This window comes from Urocitellus parryii, chromosome 9 (assembly GCF_045843805.1).
Source record: "Urocitellus parryii isolate mUroPar1 chromosome 9, mUroPar1.hap1, whole genome shotgun sequence".
NCBI lineage: Eukaryota > Metazoa > Chordata > Mammalia > Rodentia > Sciuridae > Urocitellus > Urocitellus parryii.
In genome coordinates, this window is record NC_135539.1 from 107,848,527 (window position 1) to 107,871,152 (window position 22,626).

Sequence of the window (22,626 nt, forward strand, 5' to 3'; positions counted from 1 at the left end):
AAGCCACCCCACCCCCAGCAGAATCAGAGCCAGAGCTTTAGACAGCGACACAAGAATTCAGTGTTGGCCACTCTCAGTGTAGAGAGGATGGAAGGTACTTAGGTGAGCTTGCCTGCCACATGAGGGGACCAGGATCTTCCCTCAAAGGATTACAAAATATACGGGTAACACTCATTGCTAAAGGTGAGCAAGGGAGAAAATAATCCAAAATACGAGTAATCCAGAGGCTTCTGAATGGTTTTCACTTCCACGGGAGCCAGATTGTTGTGCCTCAGGACATTTGCAGAGCTCTGCTGGCTAATTTGAACTATCCTTCAATTCTCAGGTGTCACCTCTTTGAAGACTCCCTTACCCTTGAGCCTGAGTTGGATGCCCCCTCCCACGATTTCCTATCTCATAGTCCCCAACAGGCTCTAGTACCCTGAGTCTCCAGCCCTCTCTGTAGCTGTTGTTCCACTGTGACACTTCAGCTCCCAGAATAGTGCCTAACAATTGTTGCAGGAATGACTGAGGTTTTTCTAATTGTTTTGAGCCTAGAAATGGTTAGTGATCAGAGTAGCAGAGAGTGATTTTTACTTTGGAGTTTTGTTTAGTTCAAGATTTCACCATAAGCACTTCTTTAAGGAGCACATAATAGGGAACAGTAAAGAGAAAAGGTCAGAAACATCACTTTTGCTTTGATCCCCCTGGCCTGTCAAGCTCACCGAGTCTATCTTTGAATAAACAGGGCCTTCTCTAGAGAGCTCCAAACTCTGATGTAAAGTTTAGATCAGAATTTCTTCCCTGCAACTCCTGAACATGCTGGAAGGCTGTTGGAGGCTTTCAGTGACCTGTTCAGAACCTCTTAAATGTGCCCTGGGAACGCCCTCCAAACCCACGCCCTCCCTACCCACGCCCTCCCTTTGCCTTTCCCTAAACCAAATTGCCAGTCTGGGTTTGCTGGTCTCCTGCACTGTGCCCCTGCAGAGATCACCCCTGCCTGTCCTGTGCACCTCTGCTCTTGTCCTGCCTCCCACCTGTGCTTTGTGACTGTTCTTCATTCCCCGTTGGTGCTCCACAGGGCTGCTTGGGTCCGCTGCAGGAGTCCAGGTTGAGCAGAGGCAGCTGTGTCTAACTGGGGGCAGGGGAGGAAGAATGATTGATGATTATAGGGATGTTTGCCTGGAGTTTTAATTAGACTGCCTTTTCTTGCTCCCCACCCCACCCTCCTTTCATCCCCAGCTCAGAACATCCACTTAGATAGAACATTAGTGTTTTAGAGACTTGGAACATTAGGTTTTACATTCTGCACCCACCGTCTCTATGCAATAAATAAATCAATAAGCTGATTGGTCTGAGTCGTTTGATTGCCCGGTGCATTGGGGGTACTTTTATTGTTCTTGAGTGAGGGATCATTTCTCACTAGCAAATGAGAGGAAAATGTGGGTGTAGGGTTTGTCTTGGCTTCTGATTTGCAATTCTGACCTGGGCGGGTGGTCATTCTTCCCAGCAACGTGTGTAACTTGCGAGAGGCCTGCCAGATGCCCTGCAGCCTGCCTTTTGACAGTTTTCCTAACTCGTGCATGTCATAAAAACATTTCTCATTTGCCAGAATAGTCCTGGGTTTGTTTTTGAATCTGACAGGTCCTCTGATACCACATTCTTAAGTCTCACTAAAAGACAATTTAAACCCCAGATGCTGCCTTGACAGGAAGGAAGATTATATGATTTTCAATTTGGGTTGAAAATCAAATCCAACATATGACAACACTGAGACTCCAGGACCCTACAGATTAATTGTGATTATCTTACCGTGAAATGCTTTTTGTGGTAGAAAATGCCCTCCATTGATTGTTTCTGTCAAAAATCTTTGATTGGAAAACTTTTTATAATAAGAACACTGCCATTTCTAAAACACTTATTTATGTCTTGGGTTTTCTTTTGTTTTATGCAGTGGGTATGCCCCTGAAGAATTATTTATAAACTGAACTTCTACAGCAAAATTCATACATTAAATGCATTTGAGGAATTATTATTTTACTTGAAGGATGTTCCTATAATTAGAAAAATGACTTCCAAATTCACTTAAGAAGAGTAATGCTTATAAATTGGGTCTTGTTTAAATGAGATAATAAGAATCAGACAGTCACCAGTAGGCTTCTTCTAGATCTCAATTGTTCTGACTTAATTACACTGCATTTCAACCCAGTAGAGTGCAGGTTTTGTAAATTATACATTTCTCACTGATCTTCAAAATTTGTATGCCCAGGAAAATCTTCTCCTGTCAAAACTACTCCTTGTTTTTTCTTGTCTCATTTCTTTAGTGAAGGATGTGGCTCAGAGCTTAGAGCTTGGAAGCTTTGGAATGTTCTGCTAAATAGTAGGGAATGTATTAGTTTCCTGAGCTACCCTATTAGGGTCTCATAAGCTTCTCGCCCTATACTTTTATGCTTCTGTATATTCTCCATTATCTGTTGCTGATTATCCATAAATGTGATTTTTGTCTTGCCATTCCGTGCTGGGGCTGCAGTCATCTGAAGGCTTGCCTGGGCAGGGTCAGCAAGATGGCTGATGGACATGATAGGCAGTTGAGGCTGAGTGTCAGCTGAGTGCTCAGCTGGGCTAAGGACCACAGCACTCATATGTGACCCCTTTTTTAGCTTCTGTTTCCCACATAGTAATTGGATTCTAAGAGGGACAGTCCCAAAAGAGTAAGTATTGCAAGAGGCAGAAGCCACAAGGCTCCTTATGATCTTGCCTCAAAATCCCAGAACTTCATGTCTGCCAGATTTTATTCATCCAGTGACTAAGGCCAACCCTGATTTAAGGGGAGGAGAATTAAGTTCCTCCTCTTGGTATGAGTTGCAGCATGTGACGACAGAGAAGGGAATGGTTGGAGTCCTTTTTAAAACTATCTACCTTCCTGTTTCAGAGGAAGGGCATTCTCTAGAGGAGCAGGACTGTGTGACTATACAGGGAACATAGGTTATTGTGGACAGTGTAGAAGTGTTACAGCATGTTTAATATGTACAAATGAGTTGGGCAGCACTGATGGTTAGAACTCGTGCTGGAGAGTTCTATTTGGACCCATTTCCACAACAGCCAGTAGCATACCACAGAAAAAAATGCTCCCAACCATTAATGCCAGCATAACTTATCCCACCTATATTAAAGATATTTGAAAAAATAACTTGCTAAGGGACTGTAAATAGCACAGTTTCAAAGATATGTTTACCTAGAAGCTACGCCAAGCTTGTATCCAACTTACATTGAGCCAGTCAAACCATATTCATATTGGAACCATAGACACATAGGGAGATGACGTAACACATCTGGTCCGTTTGGTTTTTGCTTGCATTTGGGAGGTACTTAGACAAGGCTGTGTCCATGGAGTATCTTATATTCTTGGAATGGACACTTTTTGGTGTTTGATTAAAAAAAGTCAACTCTGTCCATGAGCTTGAAAGTATAATTGCCTCCTAAACTTTAATTGACAGCTGTCCTGTTAATCACATGAGCCATAGGTTCCTGGATTCCGGAGCTTGGCTGATTTGGATGTGAAGGCTGACAGCTCCCTTGAATATATTATTTTTCACCATTTGTAACATTTTTCCTATCCCTTGAATATTTCTCTCTGGGGATTTAAATTTGTGTTGTGTCTGTGCTGACCATTTAGAAACAAGATAAACATTTTAATGTATTTATAGCCGGAGACTCTGCCAGAATTAATTAGGCTTAGCATTGGACGTACATTGAAGTATTAGTCTTTAGGAAAGGTCAGAAGAATATCTCTAGGTGGGAAAAGCAGATGTTTAGAGGAGATTGATAGCCATATTCTGAGTCAAACTTCTACGTGGGATTAGTACTTGTCTTAGTTTGGGCTGCTATAGTAAATACCGTAGACTGGACTGGCATATAAACAACAGAAAATTCTCACAGTTCTGGAGGCTAGAAGTTCAAGGTCAGGGTGCCAGCATAGTCGGGTTCTGATGAGAGCCCTTTTCCACATTGCAGACTGCCTGCTTCCTAGTATAGCCTCACATGACAGAAAGAGCGCCGGAGAATTCTTTGGGATCCCTTTTATAAAGACAGTAATCCCATTCATGCGCGAATTCATGGGATCCCTCATGACTTAACCAATTCCCAAAGGCTTCAGCTCATGATATTATTACATTAGGGGTTGGGATTTCAACATAGGAATTTGGGGGGAACATTAGCATTTAGTTTGTAACATTGCTCTTGATTTATTAAATGTACTGGTGGAGCTCTGGAGGTAGTTCCTGGAGATGACAATTGTATTAGGCTTGCATTTTTATGCTACTATGAAGGCATTTGGAAAGGGTAAGGAACATTCTTTGGAAGAGGGTATGGGAGAGAAAAAGGAAGCATCACATAAATATAAACCTTAGGATAGTGGACAGTGGCGGGGGGGGGGGTGCTGAAATCCACACTTGCCTGACCTGAAATCCACACTTGCCTGACCTTTTCTATGTAGATCATTTCACATAGAGACCTGTCCTGTTCTTTGCTCCCTGATAGAGCCCACCCCTCCCCACCAGCAGTCTAACCCTTCACCTTTCAGTCACACTGATGTAGACACACAGTCTACTTTCTTCCCTCATTTCTCTTCTGCCCACGAATATTAATTGAACTCCTACTATGTGACAGGCACTATTACACGGAGGAATGTCACATGAACTCTCAAATTGGGAGACCCACAGTAAACCAGCAAACAAATAATAAAATTACAGATTGATTGGTGCTATGGGATAAATGGAATTAGGATGAAGGATAATAGGAAGGGGATTCCTTTCAGTAGGGTGATAGGGATAACCCTTCAAGGAGGTGACATTGCGAATTCTAACCCCACTGGCTAAACATGAAAATTTTAGTATGTGATGTTTTCAAGTTTCTTAAATCACATGTTAATATGAAAATTAAAATCCTTTTTGCCTTTCCTGAGCCCAAACTGTAGAACGTCAAATAGACATCAGTTCTGGGGAGTGGAGGGAAGCCAGCTGCATGGCCAGGTCCCCTCCTGACTGACTTTCTGCTCATGACCACTTTTTCTCCTTAGGGAAAGGAGACGTGTTTGGAGATGTGTTCTGGAAGGAAGCCACACTTGCCCAGTCCTGTGCTAACGTGAGGGCCTTGACCTACTGTGACCTGCATGTGATCAAGCGGGACGCCCTACAGAAAGTGCTGGAGTTCTACACAGCCTTCTCCCACTCCTTCTCCCGGAACCTGATCCTCACCTACAACTTGAGGAAGAGGGTGAGCTGACAGTTTTAGTTCTTTTCTATACTTTGCCATGTTCACTTTGGAAGCCAGGAGAGTCCTTGTGCTATTTATTTTCAGTGGAGTAATGGATGCTAACAAGGTTCTGCATGTTTCTTGCTCTGCAAAATTTTTGTTGTCCAATGGAGGAGAGAGGGAATGTTGCTTGATTAGAAGATGGATGGATTTGGTGCAAAAGGCATTTGATAATGCACGGTAGAGGCTTTTTCTTCCTACCAATATCTAGACCTTCTAGCATTGGGAAAAGATGAGTAAAACATGAGGTTGCTCACCAATAAAATGGCAGCATGGAGCTGTTTAATTAACGTAAACTGAGTTCTCCCCAGTACTGGAACCCACTGAGTAGTGTGGTGCAACCAATTGGCAATGATACTTTCTACAAAGATATAAAGATACTTTAATTGGGCCCAGGAAATGGAAAAAGATCTGGAATTTGGTTGTCTAGAGAACAGTTTGTAAACGGCTAACAAAGAATTGATCAGTAGTTTAAGAATCTGGAAGATGTCTCCTCTGAAATTATTTTTTTCATGCTTAAATCATCAAAATTTCTCCATGTGTTTTATAAGGATTAAAATATTTGTCCTCTTTAGGTTTTCATGATTGATTTTCTTGTACTTCAATGATCTCTTTTGGTCAAATCAGTAATGCAGTAGTTCTGGACCTAAAAGAACCATCTGGAAAGACTCATAAAAACCTTCCCCCAAATGACCTCTAGTCTTTCCTCTACCCTGTTTCTTGTCATGTGGTCTCTGTTTCTGTTTACATTGTCTGATTTGTCCTGGACTTCCAAGTGAGAAATCCTAGTATCAATGTTGCTCCTCTCTCTCCCCCATGCCTTGGGTTCTCATTAGATCCTACTGGCTCCACCTAAGCTCTCAAATCAGAAATCATACTTTGCTTTCTTCCTAAGAACACAAAGCCCCTTTCTTATAGCCCAGACCCAGTAGGATCATGCAGTGGGTTCCACACTTACCAACTCACCTTCCTGCCTCGTGTCCATCCCCTGTTCAGTGCTTTCCTCTCATGCTCACTCAAACAATCTGATCCTGTACAGGATCATGTCAGTACACTTCAGCATGGCTTATGTGTGCTGTCCACATGTGATCCAAACTTAACTCCTGATCCCTGTCCTCAGCCACTCCTGGCCATACCTGGCACCCTGAATGGCCAAATGAATTAGATCATGCCCAGTGTGCCAAGTAGTCTATAAAAAAAATGAAACCAAATGGTATTCAGTTCTCTATCTCCAAGGATCTAAAGCCTAATGGATCCAACATGGAAAGGTAACTTTCAGTTCGCAATGCTAATACAATGATTGTGATTCACCCAGGGCATCATGGGACAATACAGGGGTAGGGCAGCTAAATGGGGAGTCAGGGAGAATGTGTGGAGACGATGAGCTGAGTCCAAAGCATGCGTTTCCCAAACAGAAGGGCAGGCGTTCTACTTGGAGCAACAATTTGAACAAGGTCTAGAGAAAGGAAACAAGTTTTTGTTCTCTAAGTTCTTTGTATAAGGCTTGAATTACCTGTCCTTGGATTACCCAACCACTGTGTTTCCTCCTCTTTCAAACCCCTTGCATTTCATTGCTTTGAAAATTCCTACTCGGAGACCTGAAAGTTCTTATCTCAGAGTGCTTAATTGAGTACCAAGCATTTGAGGGTGGAAAAGGAGAAAGAAATGAGCTCTCTAAGCCTCGGTTTCCTCCTCATAAGATGTAAGGTTGTGGTTAGATGATTTTTAGGGATCTGTGATTTGAAACCTGTTGTCTGAGAACATGGAATGCTAGCTGGTGATACTTTTAGCCAAATGGATTTTCTTAAAATTTATTTTTTGATTTATTCCTTTTTTCTATGAAAGCAAGTTGATTATAATCAGCTTTCAGTGTTGCTGATAATATAAGTTGAAAAAATATGCAGTTCAGTTTATTTAGAGATGTAATCATCTTGGAATAACTGTCTTTAAGAAGACAACAAAAAGAATAAACCCTTGGGGGTCAGCTCATTTTTATAAGTACAGAATGATTGACAACTTGGAACAAGAGAAGACTGGAAACCACAGCTTTGAAGGACTGAGTCTATAGAGCCACAATTGCAGAGGAAGAAGCAAAACTATGGACAGACAGCTTTGGCACAGTATAAGAATATTCTTTGAAAGAGCAGCACTCCCCCAAAGCATTCAACGGGCTTCCTTGAGTGGTCTCAGGTTTGTTGACCTGAGGGTATCCATTATTTGTGCTCAGGAACATTGTGGAAGGAATTTAGGCCTCCATTGGAGAGCCAAATTTTCTTCCCATCTCAAGTGCCTATAAGTCTGGTCCTAATCCAAAGGAATTTTAGTGAGAGCCTTGATATAAAGAGGTAGCCGTTCTTTTCTTAGAAAAAGGAGACTTGTCATTTTGGTATTGCCATTTTTGTCTCCAATTGTGTCCTTCTGAGAAACAATTTCTAGTTGCATGGGGCATGGGTGATGAGAACATTATACACATGAATTATTCTTGTAGCTTTTTTTTTTTTCGGTCTGGCAAAATGAAGTATATTCTTAGGGATGTTTCTATCTTGGCAAAATCAAGCAAGCTATTTGCTAAGATTTCTGAGAACACAGTCCCTTAGACATCTGTTTGGGGAATTGTTTGATCCTGTAGACCTCATCCTGTACATAGCAAAAACTCTGAACTGGAAAGTGCCTCAGTAGCCAACCAGTCTGTCTCCCATGTCCCTACCACTTGCCTGTCAAAAATGTGATATTTTATAGGAAGGTTACATAGCTGGGCTGGTAATTAAAGAATTGGAGTCAGAAATCACTTCTGGACCAGGAAACTTCCTGCTTCTTACCATCTCTTGGTCCCTTCAGAAGTCTGTGTTCTAGGCCTCATTTCTCTATCCCTGAATTCAAGTATATAAGCAACACCCAGCTGTCAATACTGCTCTTGGGATTCAACTCAGGAAGAGACCTTTCACTCCTTCCATTTCCACTGAAGTCATACGACGAGGATCTGGGCAAAAATGAGAAAGGAGATGCCTGGAAGCCAATTTGGCATTCAGACCTTTAGTTTTTCTTGGCTGAGCCAGATAAGACTTTGACCTAGGTCCTGTCTCTGATGCTTAGTGCTACTGCAATTCTGGACAAGTTATGAAACCTTTGTCATCTTTAAAATGATGAAAATTTTACCGTGTAGGACCATGGATTAAATAAGATAGTACTCAATAAAGTTATTACAGAGCCTAGAACATAGTAAGGGCTAGTTAAGCTGTGGGTGATTGTTATTTTGTCTGGTCTGCTTGAGTGCTATCCTAGTCTTCTTCATCTTGTATTTTTTTGAAAAACAAACAGAAGGCAGATCCCCTGCCTTTGCTCAGAGTTCCTGCTCTGCAGGATGTTCTGTGGTGTATGTATTGTTCCAGGGTTCTCTGCGCTTTTTGCAACAGAGGAACAACTGGCCACTCTGGAAAATGGAACCCAGCATGGGCCTTGCTGACCCTTCAGCTCCTGCCAGTGGAGAGGCCAGTATTTGCCCATCGTTTTGATCAGTTCCATTCTTGGAGGGAAAAATCAGATTATCTTGAGACCTTGAAGCAATCACCAGGGAGCCAAGAGGAACACTATGTGGAAAGCTCAGCATCCTTATTTCTTAAAGGAGGTAGCTACAGTTAATAGTGAAAAGAAGAGGAAGGTATAAACTTGTACAACTCAAACTCTTGCCTATCTAGGGTACCAGGCTCTAAAAATATTTTCCTGTAGGCCACAAGTCTTCCTCTGTCATCATACTTGCTCACTATCAATAGTAAAATTATTTCCAAGTCTAGACAATGCAAGCTACAGCAGGGCCTCACTGAGTTGCTTGGGGCCTTCCTAAGTTGCTGAGGCTGACTTTGAACTTGAACTCCTCCTGCTTCAGCCTCCCAAGCCACTGGGATTACAGGTGTGAGCCATTTCGCCTGGCTTGGTGTGTGCTTTATGTCAGCTTACCAAACCTTCAGAGCAGCTTCATGACACTAATGTTCCCATTTTTTGTGGGAATAAACTAGGGTCCTGTGCAGAAGAGAATCCCTTTCACCCAGCTACTAAATTGGCAGACTCCAACGCTGTTCCTCCTGCTAAAAAGCATCACATCCTGTAACTAGCCTTTGGGAGTGTGACTGTCAGCTCTTCCCATGGTAGTTTTCTTTGATTTCTTCCAGTGTGTTGACTTTTTCCGGATGGCACAGTTGTCTCCTGTGTATCTACAATGGCTTTTGTCACATCAGTGTTACACTCAGAAACTTGCCTAAAACCATAGCCATACTCAAGATTTGGAGACATAAGAAGTGTACCCTTAGTAGTGACAGGCACTTAGTAATAACAGCTTGGTTGGACAGCAGACAAACCAGGCCATGAGAATAGCTTTCTAGAAAGAGCAGTCTTAGGTCTAAGAACCTATTTGAATGCTGGTTTGGCGACTGACTAGCTGTGAACTCACAGGCAAGTTGCTGAACTGTTAAGGAGGATCTAATATGAGTCCTTCCTAATTAGAATTATTGAGAATCTCATATACAATAAAACAGAAATAAAGGTGATCTAGTGCTTGTAAGAATCATTCAGTTGGTATTTACCCCTTTCTTTTCCCCACTACCCGTTCCTTACCTCCACCTCCAATCTAAAAGATTCTGAATTCTTGTTTTTTTCCCCCCTTGATGTATAAGCAGATCCATTTCTTCAGTCCACATCCCTCTGGGCTCTACTTTTCTTTCAACCTGAGATGAGGTTTCACTTCCTGGGTGCCAGGGAATTGGGTCTTCCTACAGATCATTAGGACAGTAAGGAAGAGTACCACAATGAAATGATGTACTACAGACAAGCAATTAGGTAATTAACAGCAGTGAGTGCACAGGATAATTGACATGTAGGTAATTGGTAGGGTGGTTCTCATTCTCCGTGTAGGGTTTTATTTTTAAAGCCAATATTGTTGTGTATTTGAGAGTGTTTTGCAGTGTTTGCTTTTATTAATTTGTTCCAAGATGGATTTTTTAAAATCCTGATTAAGGTTCCAACCTAGTGAGTTGGGGAGATAGCTGGAACTGCAGTGACTGGGGCTTTTAAAGCCAGTTTTCTAAAACTGAGGTTGCCATAGTGAACTGTCTTGGACACCATATGTACATTTCTAGACCATTTTAACCAAAGGGCTTTTTTTTTTTTTCTTGAGAAGAGGAAAGCATGGGAGGGTGGGAAAGTGCTTGGCTCATAAGTGGCATTGGGAAGCCTTTCAATTTTCTCCAAATTCTTGTGGAAGGTTTATCAGAAAAGACCATAAAGCTGGGTGTTTAGAAATGTCACCCATTTTCCCATTGAAACATCATAGCCTGAGTTCTTAAAATGATCTCTGCATAGCCCATATTTTCCTTGTCATCCCTCCATCGTGAAGCTTCTGTGAAATTAAAATTACCTGTTAGACTGTCAAGCCGAAGAGATAATAAAATCAGGGTTGAGATTAGGGGTGGTAGAAAGGGGACGATGATGTGAGTGACATGTCCATAATTTTTTCAGAACAACAAAATAAAAATCAGTTTCCTTTTTCCTCAAAAGGATCAAGAAGTGATGGTAGGGACCTAGCAGTCTCCCATGGGCCCCAGATACTCTTCCCCAGCAATCCCCCCACCCAAAAAAAGAAAACACCTCACAGAGCCCCCACCTTGGGAGTCTGGGGGGAAGGTAGAGAATGAAATGCTCCATGGTTCATTGTCTACATAGGTTAAGCTGCAATTGGTCACGGGCTGTGTCTGGCCATTTCTGAGGAAGCAGCAAAGTTCTGGAATGAACCTGGGCTCCACAGGGAGAACCTCCCATCTAGGCTGTGGCCAGGGTGAGAGCGAGTATTGAACAAGTGGATCGGTTCCTTTTCTGTGGATTCATGCTGCCTACCCAATGGGCAGCCCCATTGCTTCCAGGCCTCGGGTGTATAGTCCTGTTATTTCCCTTCCATTATCTGTAGGAATGGGGCAGCAGAGCAAAGGAGACTTGGTCATAATAGTTGGGTCATTGAATAATAAATTGGAGGCGGTAGATATTGGTGGTTAAAAATACGAACTCTAGTGAGAGGCTCGAGTTCAAGTCCCAACTTTACTCAATAACCTCGGGCCAGTTACCTAAATTCTCTGGTGCCCAATTTGCTCATTTATAAAATACTGGTAATAAGAGCACCTTAGAAAGAGGCTCTGACATAGCAATTCTCGGTGTATGTGTTGCTGTCTTTATTGGTGATAAAGATGATGATGGTGATAGGAGGATAGTCATCAAATGTGTCATTTAACTTCAGAGATTCTCAGGGAGCCCATCAAATACTTCAAAAAAAATTTTTAAGGGAAGTAAGGAATTTTATTTATTTTTTTGTTTTACACACACACACACACACACACACACACACACACACACGAACCAGGGATGCTTAACTACTTAGCCACATCCCCAGCCCTTTATTTTTTATTTTGAGACAGTGTCTCTCTAAATTGTTTTGGGCCTGGCTAGGTTGCTGAAGCTGACTTTGAACTTGAGATCCTCCTGCCTCTGCCTCCGAGCCGCTGGATTTACAGGTGTGTGTCACCGCACACAGCAGAGACTGAATTTTAACACCTATAAATCTCCTGGGCTATTCTAAACTCTATGTTTGGGTCCCTTAAGTAGCAACAGAGAACCAGGTTATTCATCAGCGAGGTGGGGTAAGGCATGGTGCTGCTGAACTCACTGTGGATTCGATCCTCTGGCAATGAATGGCTGGAAGAAGGGCTACAGTAAGGCAGTGATAATTTATCTTAACCGTATTAAGTTACTTTCTGTACTGTGATGTATTGTGTTTACCACAAAGTGGAAAAGATCTGGTCTAGTTTAGAGAAGCTTGAGGCCATTGGCGTCCTTTGGAGAGCAGCCTACCTTAATCGTATTTTCCTAGGTGTGTGTGAATAGGGTTGTGCTAACAAGTCCTGGTTCATGGGACCTAAGTGAGTGAGTGGACTTGATGTCAGTAACCCAACATTTCTCATTTATTGGGCTCCTGAACTTTTTAAAGTTAGTGTTTTCCTGTATGTATTATTTTCTACAAATTATCCACATCTGTCAGAGCTTGTGTTTTACAGTTTATTTTTAGTAAACAGGGAGGAGACGCTCTTTAATGTCTCTTCCAGCTCAAATCGTCACTGACCTGTAGAATGGACAAGTCTTGCCTGCAAAACCTCAAGAAGCAATTTAATAGCAAGACTGGGGGGTGGTATCACTTGGCAGATCCTCAACAGAGATGATGGGCAGGGCTCTCTGCTTTCTGAACTTCCTCCTGAACTCAAGTCCCTCTTCTCAAAGTGCCCAGTAACCCATTCATTTTTGATTGCCACCAGCCTTATGTTTTCAAAGAGCATTTTGTCCTCTGTCGGTCTGCACGTGTGCTAACACTAGAAGCTGATGAAGGATATTCTAACTGGTTTCAAAGTCAGGTTACTTTCTCATTCTTCTTTTGGCCTAAATTTTATGTTTCTAACTCATCTGCCATATGTTGGACTTCCTTATATATTCCATACCATCCCTTTCCCCTTGTTCCTCTTTAAGTGTTCCTTCTGCTCTTAAAAATTTGCTCTATGGTGTTGAAAAATGTTCTTCCAGTCGGGGAAGTTGTTGTTCTAGCCCCTGCTCTCAGAAAGCGGAAATCTGACTCCAGTCTAGGTTACATCTTTGTTCTCATAACATCCACTTTCTATGAGGTCAGAAGTAATAGACGTAAATGTTAATTTATCCCCTCCAAGGGGACTTTGAATGCCTGCATTAAGAACCCACATACAAACTCTATTCAGACCAGATATCAGGCAGACCCTATCTGGTGTAATGTGCCCGTCCTATTTGGGGACTTTGCCCTGCAAACTTTGTTGGCTGCAGTTTACTTCTTACTAATGTCATTTAATGGTCTTGCCCTGCCTGTTCTTAACTTGGACTTCTGCAGTGAAATTTGGAATCTTTAATGGGCCCCTCACTCCACATATCTTCTCTTTAATCTCTCTAGTTTAGGTGAAGTCTCTGGTCTTTTAATCTAAGAAGCACCTGTCATTTCTTCGGAGCTCTCATTTTACTTCATTTTCACTGTTTGCTGTACATCTCTCCTGCTGTCTACAAGTTCACAAGCTTGGACCATGTCTGTGTGGTTCACTTCTCTGTCCTGATCTGCTCTTTTAGAGGTTGGTACAAAGTAAACATTCTGCGATAGAATGAACAGGTGAAATGAAGGAACCAACCAACAAATATCAAATATACAAAAAACAAATTCAAAAAACAAATATACAAATCCAGAAACCAATTTGGGGCATGTGCCTCCCTCTATTGTTATTGCTATAGGTTTGTAAAGCCTTAGTTGCAAGATGGTATCTGCAGAGAAACCCTTCCTCCTTTCTCCCTCTGAAGCTTTGCTTACATATTCCATAGCATCTTTTCCCCCTTTTTTCTCCCTCAGATATAGATCCCGAGGTCTCTCAGTCTCCACAGGTACACTGATGCCAGGAACCAATAATAATCACCTTCATTTAGTGGATGTCGTCTTTCCCATGATATGCTAAAGTCTTTCTAGGTGTTATTATCTCATTTAGGTACTAAGGAAACTGGACACCAAAGAGTTTGAATAATTTTCATCCAATAAACTAATTAAAGCTAGAATATAAGCAAAAGTCTGGAAATGAGCAAGACCATACTCCTACTTTTGTGTTGTACCCCTTCCGTGTGGTGACCCCATGTGTCTGATCTCTGAGCGCAGCCCTGGGTGATGCACCATCAGTACCACCAGAGGAGATGGCTACCAACCCAAGGATGCCTGAAGGCTGCAGCATGCTCTGCCCATCTCCTATGTAATTTCATGGCAGCAGCAGGTCCTTGGCCACAGCCTAAATGCATCTGGGCCTCATAGAGACACCCGGGGGCTTGATGGGTGAAGGCATTTGAAAGTTTGTTCTTTGTTCAGAGATGGAGGAAGGAGATGAAGGTGAGGATGAGTTCACATTATCCAACAATGGGACAAAATGAGGCCAAGTGATCTTCCTGACAGGTTTCTGTTTGGCTTGTGGCTCAGCTCTGCTATCACAGAGGCAGCACGAAAGCCTCATGATGATCCTGTGATGGTCCATTGGCAGGAATATCAGGGCTGCAGTTTGCTTCTGTTCATTTTGAGAGGCCAGAGAATGACCTTTAGCTGATAGTTTGTGGCTAGGATGACTGGAGGTTTGCAGCTGAGCAGGTCCCAGAAGACACAGGTGAAGCCTAGAATCTGGCTAAGGTTGGGAAGAAGCCTTCAAGTGAGAGTGGGAATATGATAATTGAGTCTAAGGTCCAAGGAGTAAGTTAGGAAAAGCTTTAAGGAAGTAAATGTTGAATTGGGTCTTGATGGAAACATAGGAATTGACCAGCCTTAGAATCTCAGACCCTTCTGAGTATCTCAAGAAGGGTACCTCATGAGGGACAGACAGTCAGAGATTGTCAATTTAATTGACAATCCAGGAAAGAAGGGGTCTTTCCTGGATTGGCTTATATGAGAACAGTGGATTTGAATTGCAAATCAATAAGCACCTTTGAAAAGAGCCTGCTAAAGGAAATCTCTGGCCAGTTTCCCCATCCCCAAATGTGTTATCTCCTTCTCCATCCAAGAGGGGGGTGCAGGGGAATGCCTAGAGACTCCAGAGGAAATTCTCTCAGACATTCAGGGTAGGGCAGCCTTCAGGATGAGTCATTTCTGGAGTTGACTACAGCCCCTAAAAACAAGTAGATCAGCATGAACTGGGAAGTGATGTTCCCAAGAGGCCAGGGTGAGCCCAGTTCTTCTGGTACATGGCAATGCAATAGGGACCCAGCAGCTCTCCAACCCTTTTACTTCACGGGATTTTACATCCACCTGACTGTCTCTGAGCTGCAGCCTATTTTTCATGACAGATTTAATTTTTAAAAAGCCCCCTGCTGCAGGCAGCATGCTGATGATTGTGTTGCACCCCTTAGAGATCTATTTGCTGACAACTTCTGTGTTCTGGTGTATTTTCCAGCATACTTTTTGCAAATGCTTAAACTAGACATAAGAATAGCTTCTGGTTCACAGAGTATGAATTCTTAAAAGGGGAAACTTCATGTGATGGCATCTAAAACCTGCCACCCTCAGGCTGGAGCAGTCTTACATTTGACACCTTCTAGTGGTGATGTGTGATATTGCATCCTAACTCTATTAGACCTCTGTTAGCATTTGGATGAGTCAGATGTGAAAACTGGGTTTCCATCATTGTAAGCCAGGAGAGGGCTTCTTCAGGAACAGAATACATCATATGGCAGATGGCAGGGGTAAAAAGATGTATGTGGAGAGAAGAGAACATCTTCAGAATTAGGAAACAGAGTATTGAAAATCCCTCAAACAGTATGCTTGCTTTGTGGTTAGCCATATACCATGCAGCTCACACCTGCAGCCATTCCTTTCCCAAAGTGTATAACTTAAGCAGTTGGAGAAATTCTTCAATAAGAATTTTTGATTGAACTCTATTTCATAAGAAGTTATAAAATTGTTACGTAAAGCTTCAGGAAGTATTCAGTGCTGCTTTTGATATCTTCTTCATTTGGTTTTCACTTGGCAGTGGGGAGGCTTCAGAAAACTTTGTGAGTGGAAGCCATTTTCTTCTGCCCTGGGAAGGTGAGGATCTGGGGAAAGGATTGGGCTAAAGGAAAGTAAGGCCACTGAGGAGAAAAAAAGGCGAAGATACCGGTAATTGTAGAGTCTCAGGAGAAAGAGTAGATTTTGCCAGAATTAAAGAGAGGAACCTGGTACTTGCTCTCTCTGCACAGTCAAACTTCTTGCCTAGGGACGCAGATGTCTTTTCAAACCCCAAACTGTGAGCTGAGCTAGAAGTAAAACCCAGAGAAAAGAATGCATGCCAAATCCAATTTTCCCACTCCTTTCACCTCATGGCCAGATGAATCCAGCAGCAGAGTGGCTTTGTTCAGCTATTACGCTGTATGTTGAGGCAGCTGGGGAGCTGCCAGGATTTTCATCCTGGGCTTTATGTTTAAGCACTTCCTAATTCCTCTCTGACATTTCTTTCAGGTTAGAACCTGAACTGGAATGCTTTCAGCTCTAAGCTTGTTGACTAGTGCTGGAGGCACCTTCTAATTATTCGTGGTCATGAACAACAAAACTCCTTGGAATCCATAAGCAATGGTTTCAAGCAGCACCTCCATTTCCACCAGCCTCAACTAACCTGTTAGCAGAGCTACTTTCCTTGCCTGTGAGCAGGGGCAGAACCCTGCACTCTGCTTTCTTCCTCCTTCTGCCAGTGCTAGTGGCTGCTATGGGTGCACAGAGGTCACAGGGGATTAGGGCATAAGCACAAGCTTTGGCTGCTACTGCCTCCTGCAGAGCAAGACGCCATCTGCACATGTGTGTACCTGTTCCTCCCACACCTGACTGGAAGTTTGCTTGCTACTCCAATGTACTGGTCTTTCTGCTAGCATTATTCCCACTTGTATGTGTGATTGTGTGTGGGGGGGGGTGGAGGGGGTGTGTGTGGGTGGGGGGTGTGGGGTGGGTGGGTGTGTTTCTTCCTATCAGTGACTAGTCCTTAAAGAGGCAGCCATTCCTTGGATCCAGTTATCCCAAGTGTCCTGTTCTTTTGCTCAGAAAGCATGAGGCCCTGGGTTTGATCCCCCATACTGAAAAAAATAAATGGGGAGTGGCACACCCCCAATATGCACTCAGCAGGGGATTCCCAAGGGTATCAGTTTTCTTGTGACTTCTACAACAGATTGCTACAAACTTGATGGCTTAAAACAAATAGAAAATTGAAATATTTTCCTCCTACCTCTGTAGACTGAGGTCAGAAATCTAAGTGCTGGTCTCTGAAGTCTCTAGGGCAGAATCCTTCCTTTCTTCTGGTGTTTCTTGGCAATCCTTGGCTTGTGGAAGCATAACTCTAGTCTCTCCCTCTGTGGATAGATGACCTTCACCTTTGTGGCTCTGTGTGTCAAATCTCTTCTCCTTTCTCTTATTAGGACATCAGTCATGGGACTTGGGGCCCACCCTAATTCCAGAATGAGTTCATTTTTAAGATCCTTAAGTTAATTGTATCTGCAGAGGCCTTATTTCTAAACATCACATTCACTTGTGCCAGGATTTAGGACTTGGACATTATCTTTTGGGGGAAACACAATTAAACCCACCAGAGCACCCCTTTGGAGGAAAGGGGTTTTTTTGTTGTTGTTTCTTTCTTCTTTTCCTGTTCCTTTCTGTTTCTCTTCCTTCTCTTTCCCCTCTTCTTCTGATCCCTTTCTCTCCATTGTTCTTAACTCCTGCGATGGGCTTGAAGACTTTTCTTTCTTTCTTTTCTTTTTTTTTTGGCAAAGACTATTCTTCTGTAAGGTGTGTTTATTTTTTTCAGTGGATCTTGGAATGTTCAAGTGTTTGGTTCATTGCTAGCTCCTTGGACTTCAGCAAAATATCATTTTCTTTTTCCTTATGAGCAAAGTCTACCTAAAACCCAAAGGACTTCAGGAAAAGAGACTTGAATTAGGCAGTAGCAAGAGCTTCCTTCCAGTAGGACTGTGAGATGGCGGTAGGAACAAACCAAGGAGTCACATAATTGCTTTAATTTCAGATGATTAAAAACAATATTTTGTTGGATGCATGGCTCTGTCATTTTCTTGTTCTAAATCTTCTGAGGATGAATGACAGCCTCAGAAAATAAGGTCCAGACCCAGGGATCTGGCAAACACTTGTACTTCTAATCGCAGTTCAGATTGCATCTCCACACAATTGCCTGACAGCTCAGCCCCACTGGGCAGTGACAGTTTCAGAACATGCTGTGTCCTTACATCTGTCTGTCTTCTCTCTTGGGATATCTTCACCCTGCTTATCTCCTCTCATCCAGTGTTCAGGCCCCAGTTCCACTCTCCTTCCTGCCTACAGCTTCCCCTATCCATCCAGGTGGAACTTCTCTCCTGTCTCGTTTGTTTCCATGGCATTTTAAAAAAATTTTTATTAGTTATTGATGGTCCTTTATTTATGGGGTCAGACAGCACAACTAGAAAGGAGGGGCAGGTGGCCACAAAGCCAAGCCCACGCCTCTGGTAGGAAAATCGCATTAGAAGAGATGCCTGCCTGGGGTGGGCTAGGAGGGTCTCCGGTGCAATGGGCAGGGTCTATTTTGGGAAGGCCTGTGCCTGTTCTTGGCCACATTAAGAGCAGCAGGTTTGGGTAGAGGAGTTATTACAATTATATAATTTATACAATACCATAACATTTTGTCGTCTTATTACCATCCTCTGATAAGGTTTCTCCCTAATGTATAGCCCTGTGTTCAATGCTGTGTTGTTTCTAAAATAAATCTAAAGATTTTGAGGGAAGGAGTTATGGTTTGGGAACACTATACACAATAGTGGTTCAGTAAATGCTCCATTAATCAAGGGTTTCTTTCTCTTCTTTTAAAAGTATCTGGCTGTGAGGCCAGTTGAGTGTGGGGTGTGCATTTTGGTTTTGATGGCTAAAGCTGGGAATGAAGTTGTGTTCATGGGATAAGAAAGCTCAGAATCCACCCTTCCAATCCCACCCCATCCCCACACAGGGGGCTGTAAGCCACCTGGATGTGGGAGCATGTGGCATGCTGGTTCCTGTGGGCCTTCTAGATCTCACACAATGTGCTCAGCCTGAGACCTGGCTTCAAAGTCTTGTAGCTGTGCTCCTTGATGGAGTCAAACCAGAGCCCTGCTCAGAGCCGAGCCAAGGCATGGTGCCAGTGAGGCCCTTACACCCAGACACAGGTACACACTCTGGCAGGTGCACACACTCAGGCACTTCCGAAGCTGCTCTACTCTCTTGTCCCCTGTTAAAGGATCTCATCTCAGGAGTTAAAATATATATATATATATGTACTAGGGGTTGAACTTGGGGACACTTGACCACTGAGCCACATCCCCAGCCCTATTTTGTATTTTATTTAGAAAGAGAGTCTCACTGAGTTGCTTAGTGCTTCACTTTTGCTGAGGCTGGCTTTGAACTTGTGTTCCTCCTGTCTCAGCCTCCCAAGCCACTGGGATTACAGGCATGCGCCGCTTCACCCAGCTCTAGGAGATAAATTATATAGAAGTGGTTTTCTTGGGATAATTCCATGGTACAATTGGGGTGACTATACTTTTTTATGATGATAAATAGGCCCGATTTCACAAATATGAACCAGTTGGTGGAACAGTCAAGTTGGATTAGTGAAATCCTGAACTACAGAATAGTATTAAAGAGCCAGATAGAGTACTGTGCACTCAAGCATGCTTAGTAATAAATTAAGGACAACAAATGTTCCCTTTTAGGAGGGCCAACTTTAACCAAAAGGTGAAACAGTTTGCTATTTAGTAGAGCAATTATTTTCATGTAAAACACAGGGATAAACTAGGCATTTCTTTATGCTCTTAACTTCTTCCCAAGTCTTTGCTGTCTGTTAATCTGCTCATTAAATCTCCCGTGCATCCAATGGCATCAGCTGTCCCTTCCAACCTCAACGCTAACTCATGGGGTCTGAGTTGGAAAATATTCTGTTAAGCGTTCTTTTCTTGCCTTCCTCATTCTGCGCTCAGAAACAGTGGTATGAGATGAAAGCTCCCAGAAGGGCCCTGAAATATGTACCCCTCTCCAAGTCCCCACCTCGTCAGACCTTGAATCCACAGAACAGGTGGAAGTGACCCAGGCCAGTATTAGTCACTCCTCTCGGTAGCTCTCCAAGACCATTCTAACCTTCGTCATGTTAGGGGAGGCAGGCACATAGAATTCAGACAATTATATAGTAGAGACCCATTTTAAAAATTATTTTGGGAATTCCTCCTGACTTAATTCATTTTTTTTTCTTCTTAAAACTCATCCCCTACAAACCCCCTGGTCCCCAAGTTGCGATCTCCCACAGTGAAGTTGTCTTATGTGTTTCTTGAGTTTCTCTAATGTAGTTTGTCTGCATTACTGGGCCAAGAGACTCCACAAACTGGAGGGCTGTGCTGGCTGGGGTCAACACTCCCCATCTTCCTCTGTGAAATTCTTCAGAAAACCCTGGCATGCCTTTTCCCCAGGGCCTGAAAAATTGCATGACATCATAGTCTGCATATTGTAGCCCTCTGCCATCCTGGGGGTCCAATGAAGGACAGGGGTATGGGCAGTGGCATAGGCGCTTCAAGAAGCACAGGGGTGGGTTCGAAGGAGGACTGAACTTCAAGCCAAGGTTCATGTCCTCATGCTACTGCTTAGCAATTGTATGACCTTGAGCAAATCTTTTAACCTCCAGAGCCTCCCTGTCCTCATCTGTGAAATGAGAGGGGCTGTATCTCTGCCTTTATTAATTGATCTGAGGTTTATATGAGAGCGTGAAAGGTAGTTTTCACATTGTAAAAACCTGAGTGTAAAGTACATCCTAGGTCTTGCTTCAGAGCAGGGCAGGCTGTGTGTGCATAGGCACAGCAGGTGCCATTCACACAGTGTCATGGGATGGAGAAAGGGGCTCCTAGAGCTGAGTGACAGCCCTAAATTTCAACCTCTTTGGAGAGTTTCTGGACCAAGTTCAGTGATAGCACCTACTAGATCCCAGGATGTTGACCTGAGGGGAATTGACGCACCCCAGCTTCTCCCTGTGTGGCTGCTTCAGCTGTCTATGAACGGACCTCTTCTGCCTTGCCCCTAAGTTGTTGGGGTGCACAGCTCTCTGTATAGAAGCACCACCCTAGTCCAAGGCCTGAGATTATCACCTATACCTTTCGCTGCCAGGTCTGCTCCCCCAAAATCCACATGGCTACCATGGGGCCCTCCTAAATCCTACCTCTTTCCCCATGCCCTGCCCTGAAAATCCTTCTAGAACTGACAGTGGGAAAAGAGAAAGCATCTGGGCACTGAGGCTGGGCCTTCCCAGGGGTGCTTGGGGGAAGGTAGGTACAGGTAGGAGCAGGTTTACCTGACTAACTTTGGGGCAGTGGGGAAAATGTCAATGGGTTTGAAGCATTTGCACCCGCCATACTTTCCAGACAGCCGGGGTCTCCTAGCATCTCCGTCCTATCCCAAAATCCCCGCTTTACATCTCATTATAGATCAGATAAATGGTTTGTTAAGTCTGGTAACCACAGTTTCTTAATTGGCATACATGGTCAAAGGTCTTTTCAGCTTCTTTCAGAAGCAAGCAGCCATTTGAACACATGGTTTGTGATGCTAAAATACCAGAATTTCTAGGCTAAAATATGCAGCAAACCATTTGAATCCTGGCTACCCTAGAAAAAAAAAAATTGAAGGGCTGGACTATACCCCTAAAACCATTCTCTCAGAGATCTCCCTGCCCTCATGCTCCCAATCCAAGTTAAGTCCCTCAGATTTTATTCATTACACCCTTTTTTTTCATAGCACTTAAACAATTTATAATTTTACATATAAAATCTTAATTTTTTTTCAAAGTGGTTTTGTCCCTTACTGTGTCCCAGTAATTAGTGGGGCTTGTGTCTTGTAGGGTAGGTCCAATCTTTGTGTCTCAGTCACAAGGAATAGTTCTCAATATGTGACTCCAGTTAAAAAGGCAAGTCTTGGCTCTACCCGAGGCCTATTGAATTAGAATCCTGGGGTCAGGCAAGGCCCAGGAATCTGTTTTATTAGGTCATGCGGGTGATTCTGGTTCACCCTAACCTGAATCACTGCCTTAGGGGTTTGGAACAAATTTTATAATGCCACACAGGTTACAAAGTAGCTATACCTAAGCCGAAGGTCAATAAGGAGAGAGGCATCCTCAGCCTCACAGAGGTGCTGGGATCCCGGCATATTCTGGTGCATTCCAGTGATGGGATTTCCTTCCCCTGCCCATCCTCCTCTTACAGGACAAGTGAGAGAACAAGCTGGTATTGAAGGGACTTAGAAGGGCACAGGCAGAGTAGGATGGATCTGGAATGCTGATTGTTGATAGGAGGATCTGGGTAAGTCAACTGCCAGGCAACCAAAAAGCTCTAGACCCCATGAGAGGCTATAGACTACCCACAAATATTGGAGAGTGGAAGCCCGCGGATCCTGCAGTTTAAATGCAGTCCTTCACACAAGAGGAAGGGGAAGTTCCCAGTCCCAGTCAGCTGAGTGTCTGGACAATATAGAGTGACCTTCAGGATCAGGATATTTCTGCTGACGGTTCCATACAGAGGAGGCCCTTGATTTTTGAGACGTGAATGAGTGACTTTACTTCCAACTCCAAGTCTAGTTCTGCTTTTTCAGATTGTGTTTGTCACCAATAGACTTGAGAGTGTTCAAATAATAAACAGTAAATGTGTTTGTTAGTCAACTTTCAGATACTGTGACAAGATACTTGAGGTAAGTCAGCTTGTAAGGAT

The 22,626-nt window shown here is 43.3% G+C and overlaps 1 protein-coding gene across 2 annotated transcripts in view; it reads left to right on the plus strand.

Annotated features, from left to right (window-relative positions):
- Kcnh1 (potassium voltage-gated channel subfamily H member 1) overlaps positions 1–22,626 on the plus strand; it is a 357,402-nt gene that overhangs the window by 267,263 nt on the left and 67,513 nt on the right. For both annotated transcript variants that reach the window (XM_026387530.2, XM_026387531.2), the window contains exon 10: positions 5,057–5,253. In XM_026387530.2, the coding sequence (XP_026243315.1) occupies positions 5,057–5,253 (197 nt within the window). The remainder of the gene's footprint in view (positions 1–5,056; positions 5,254–22,626) is intronic.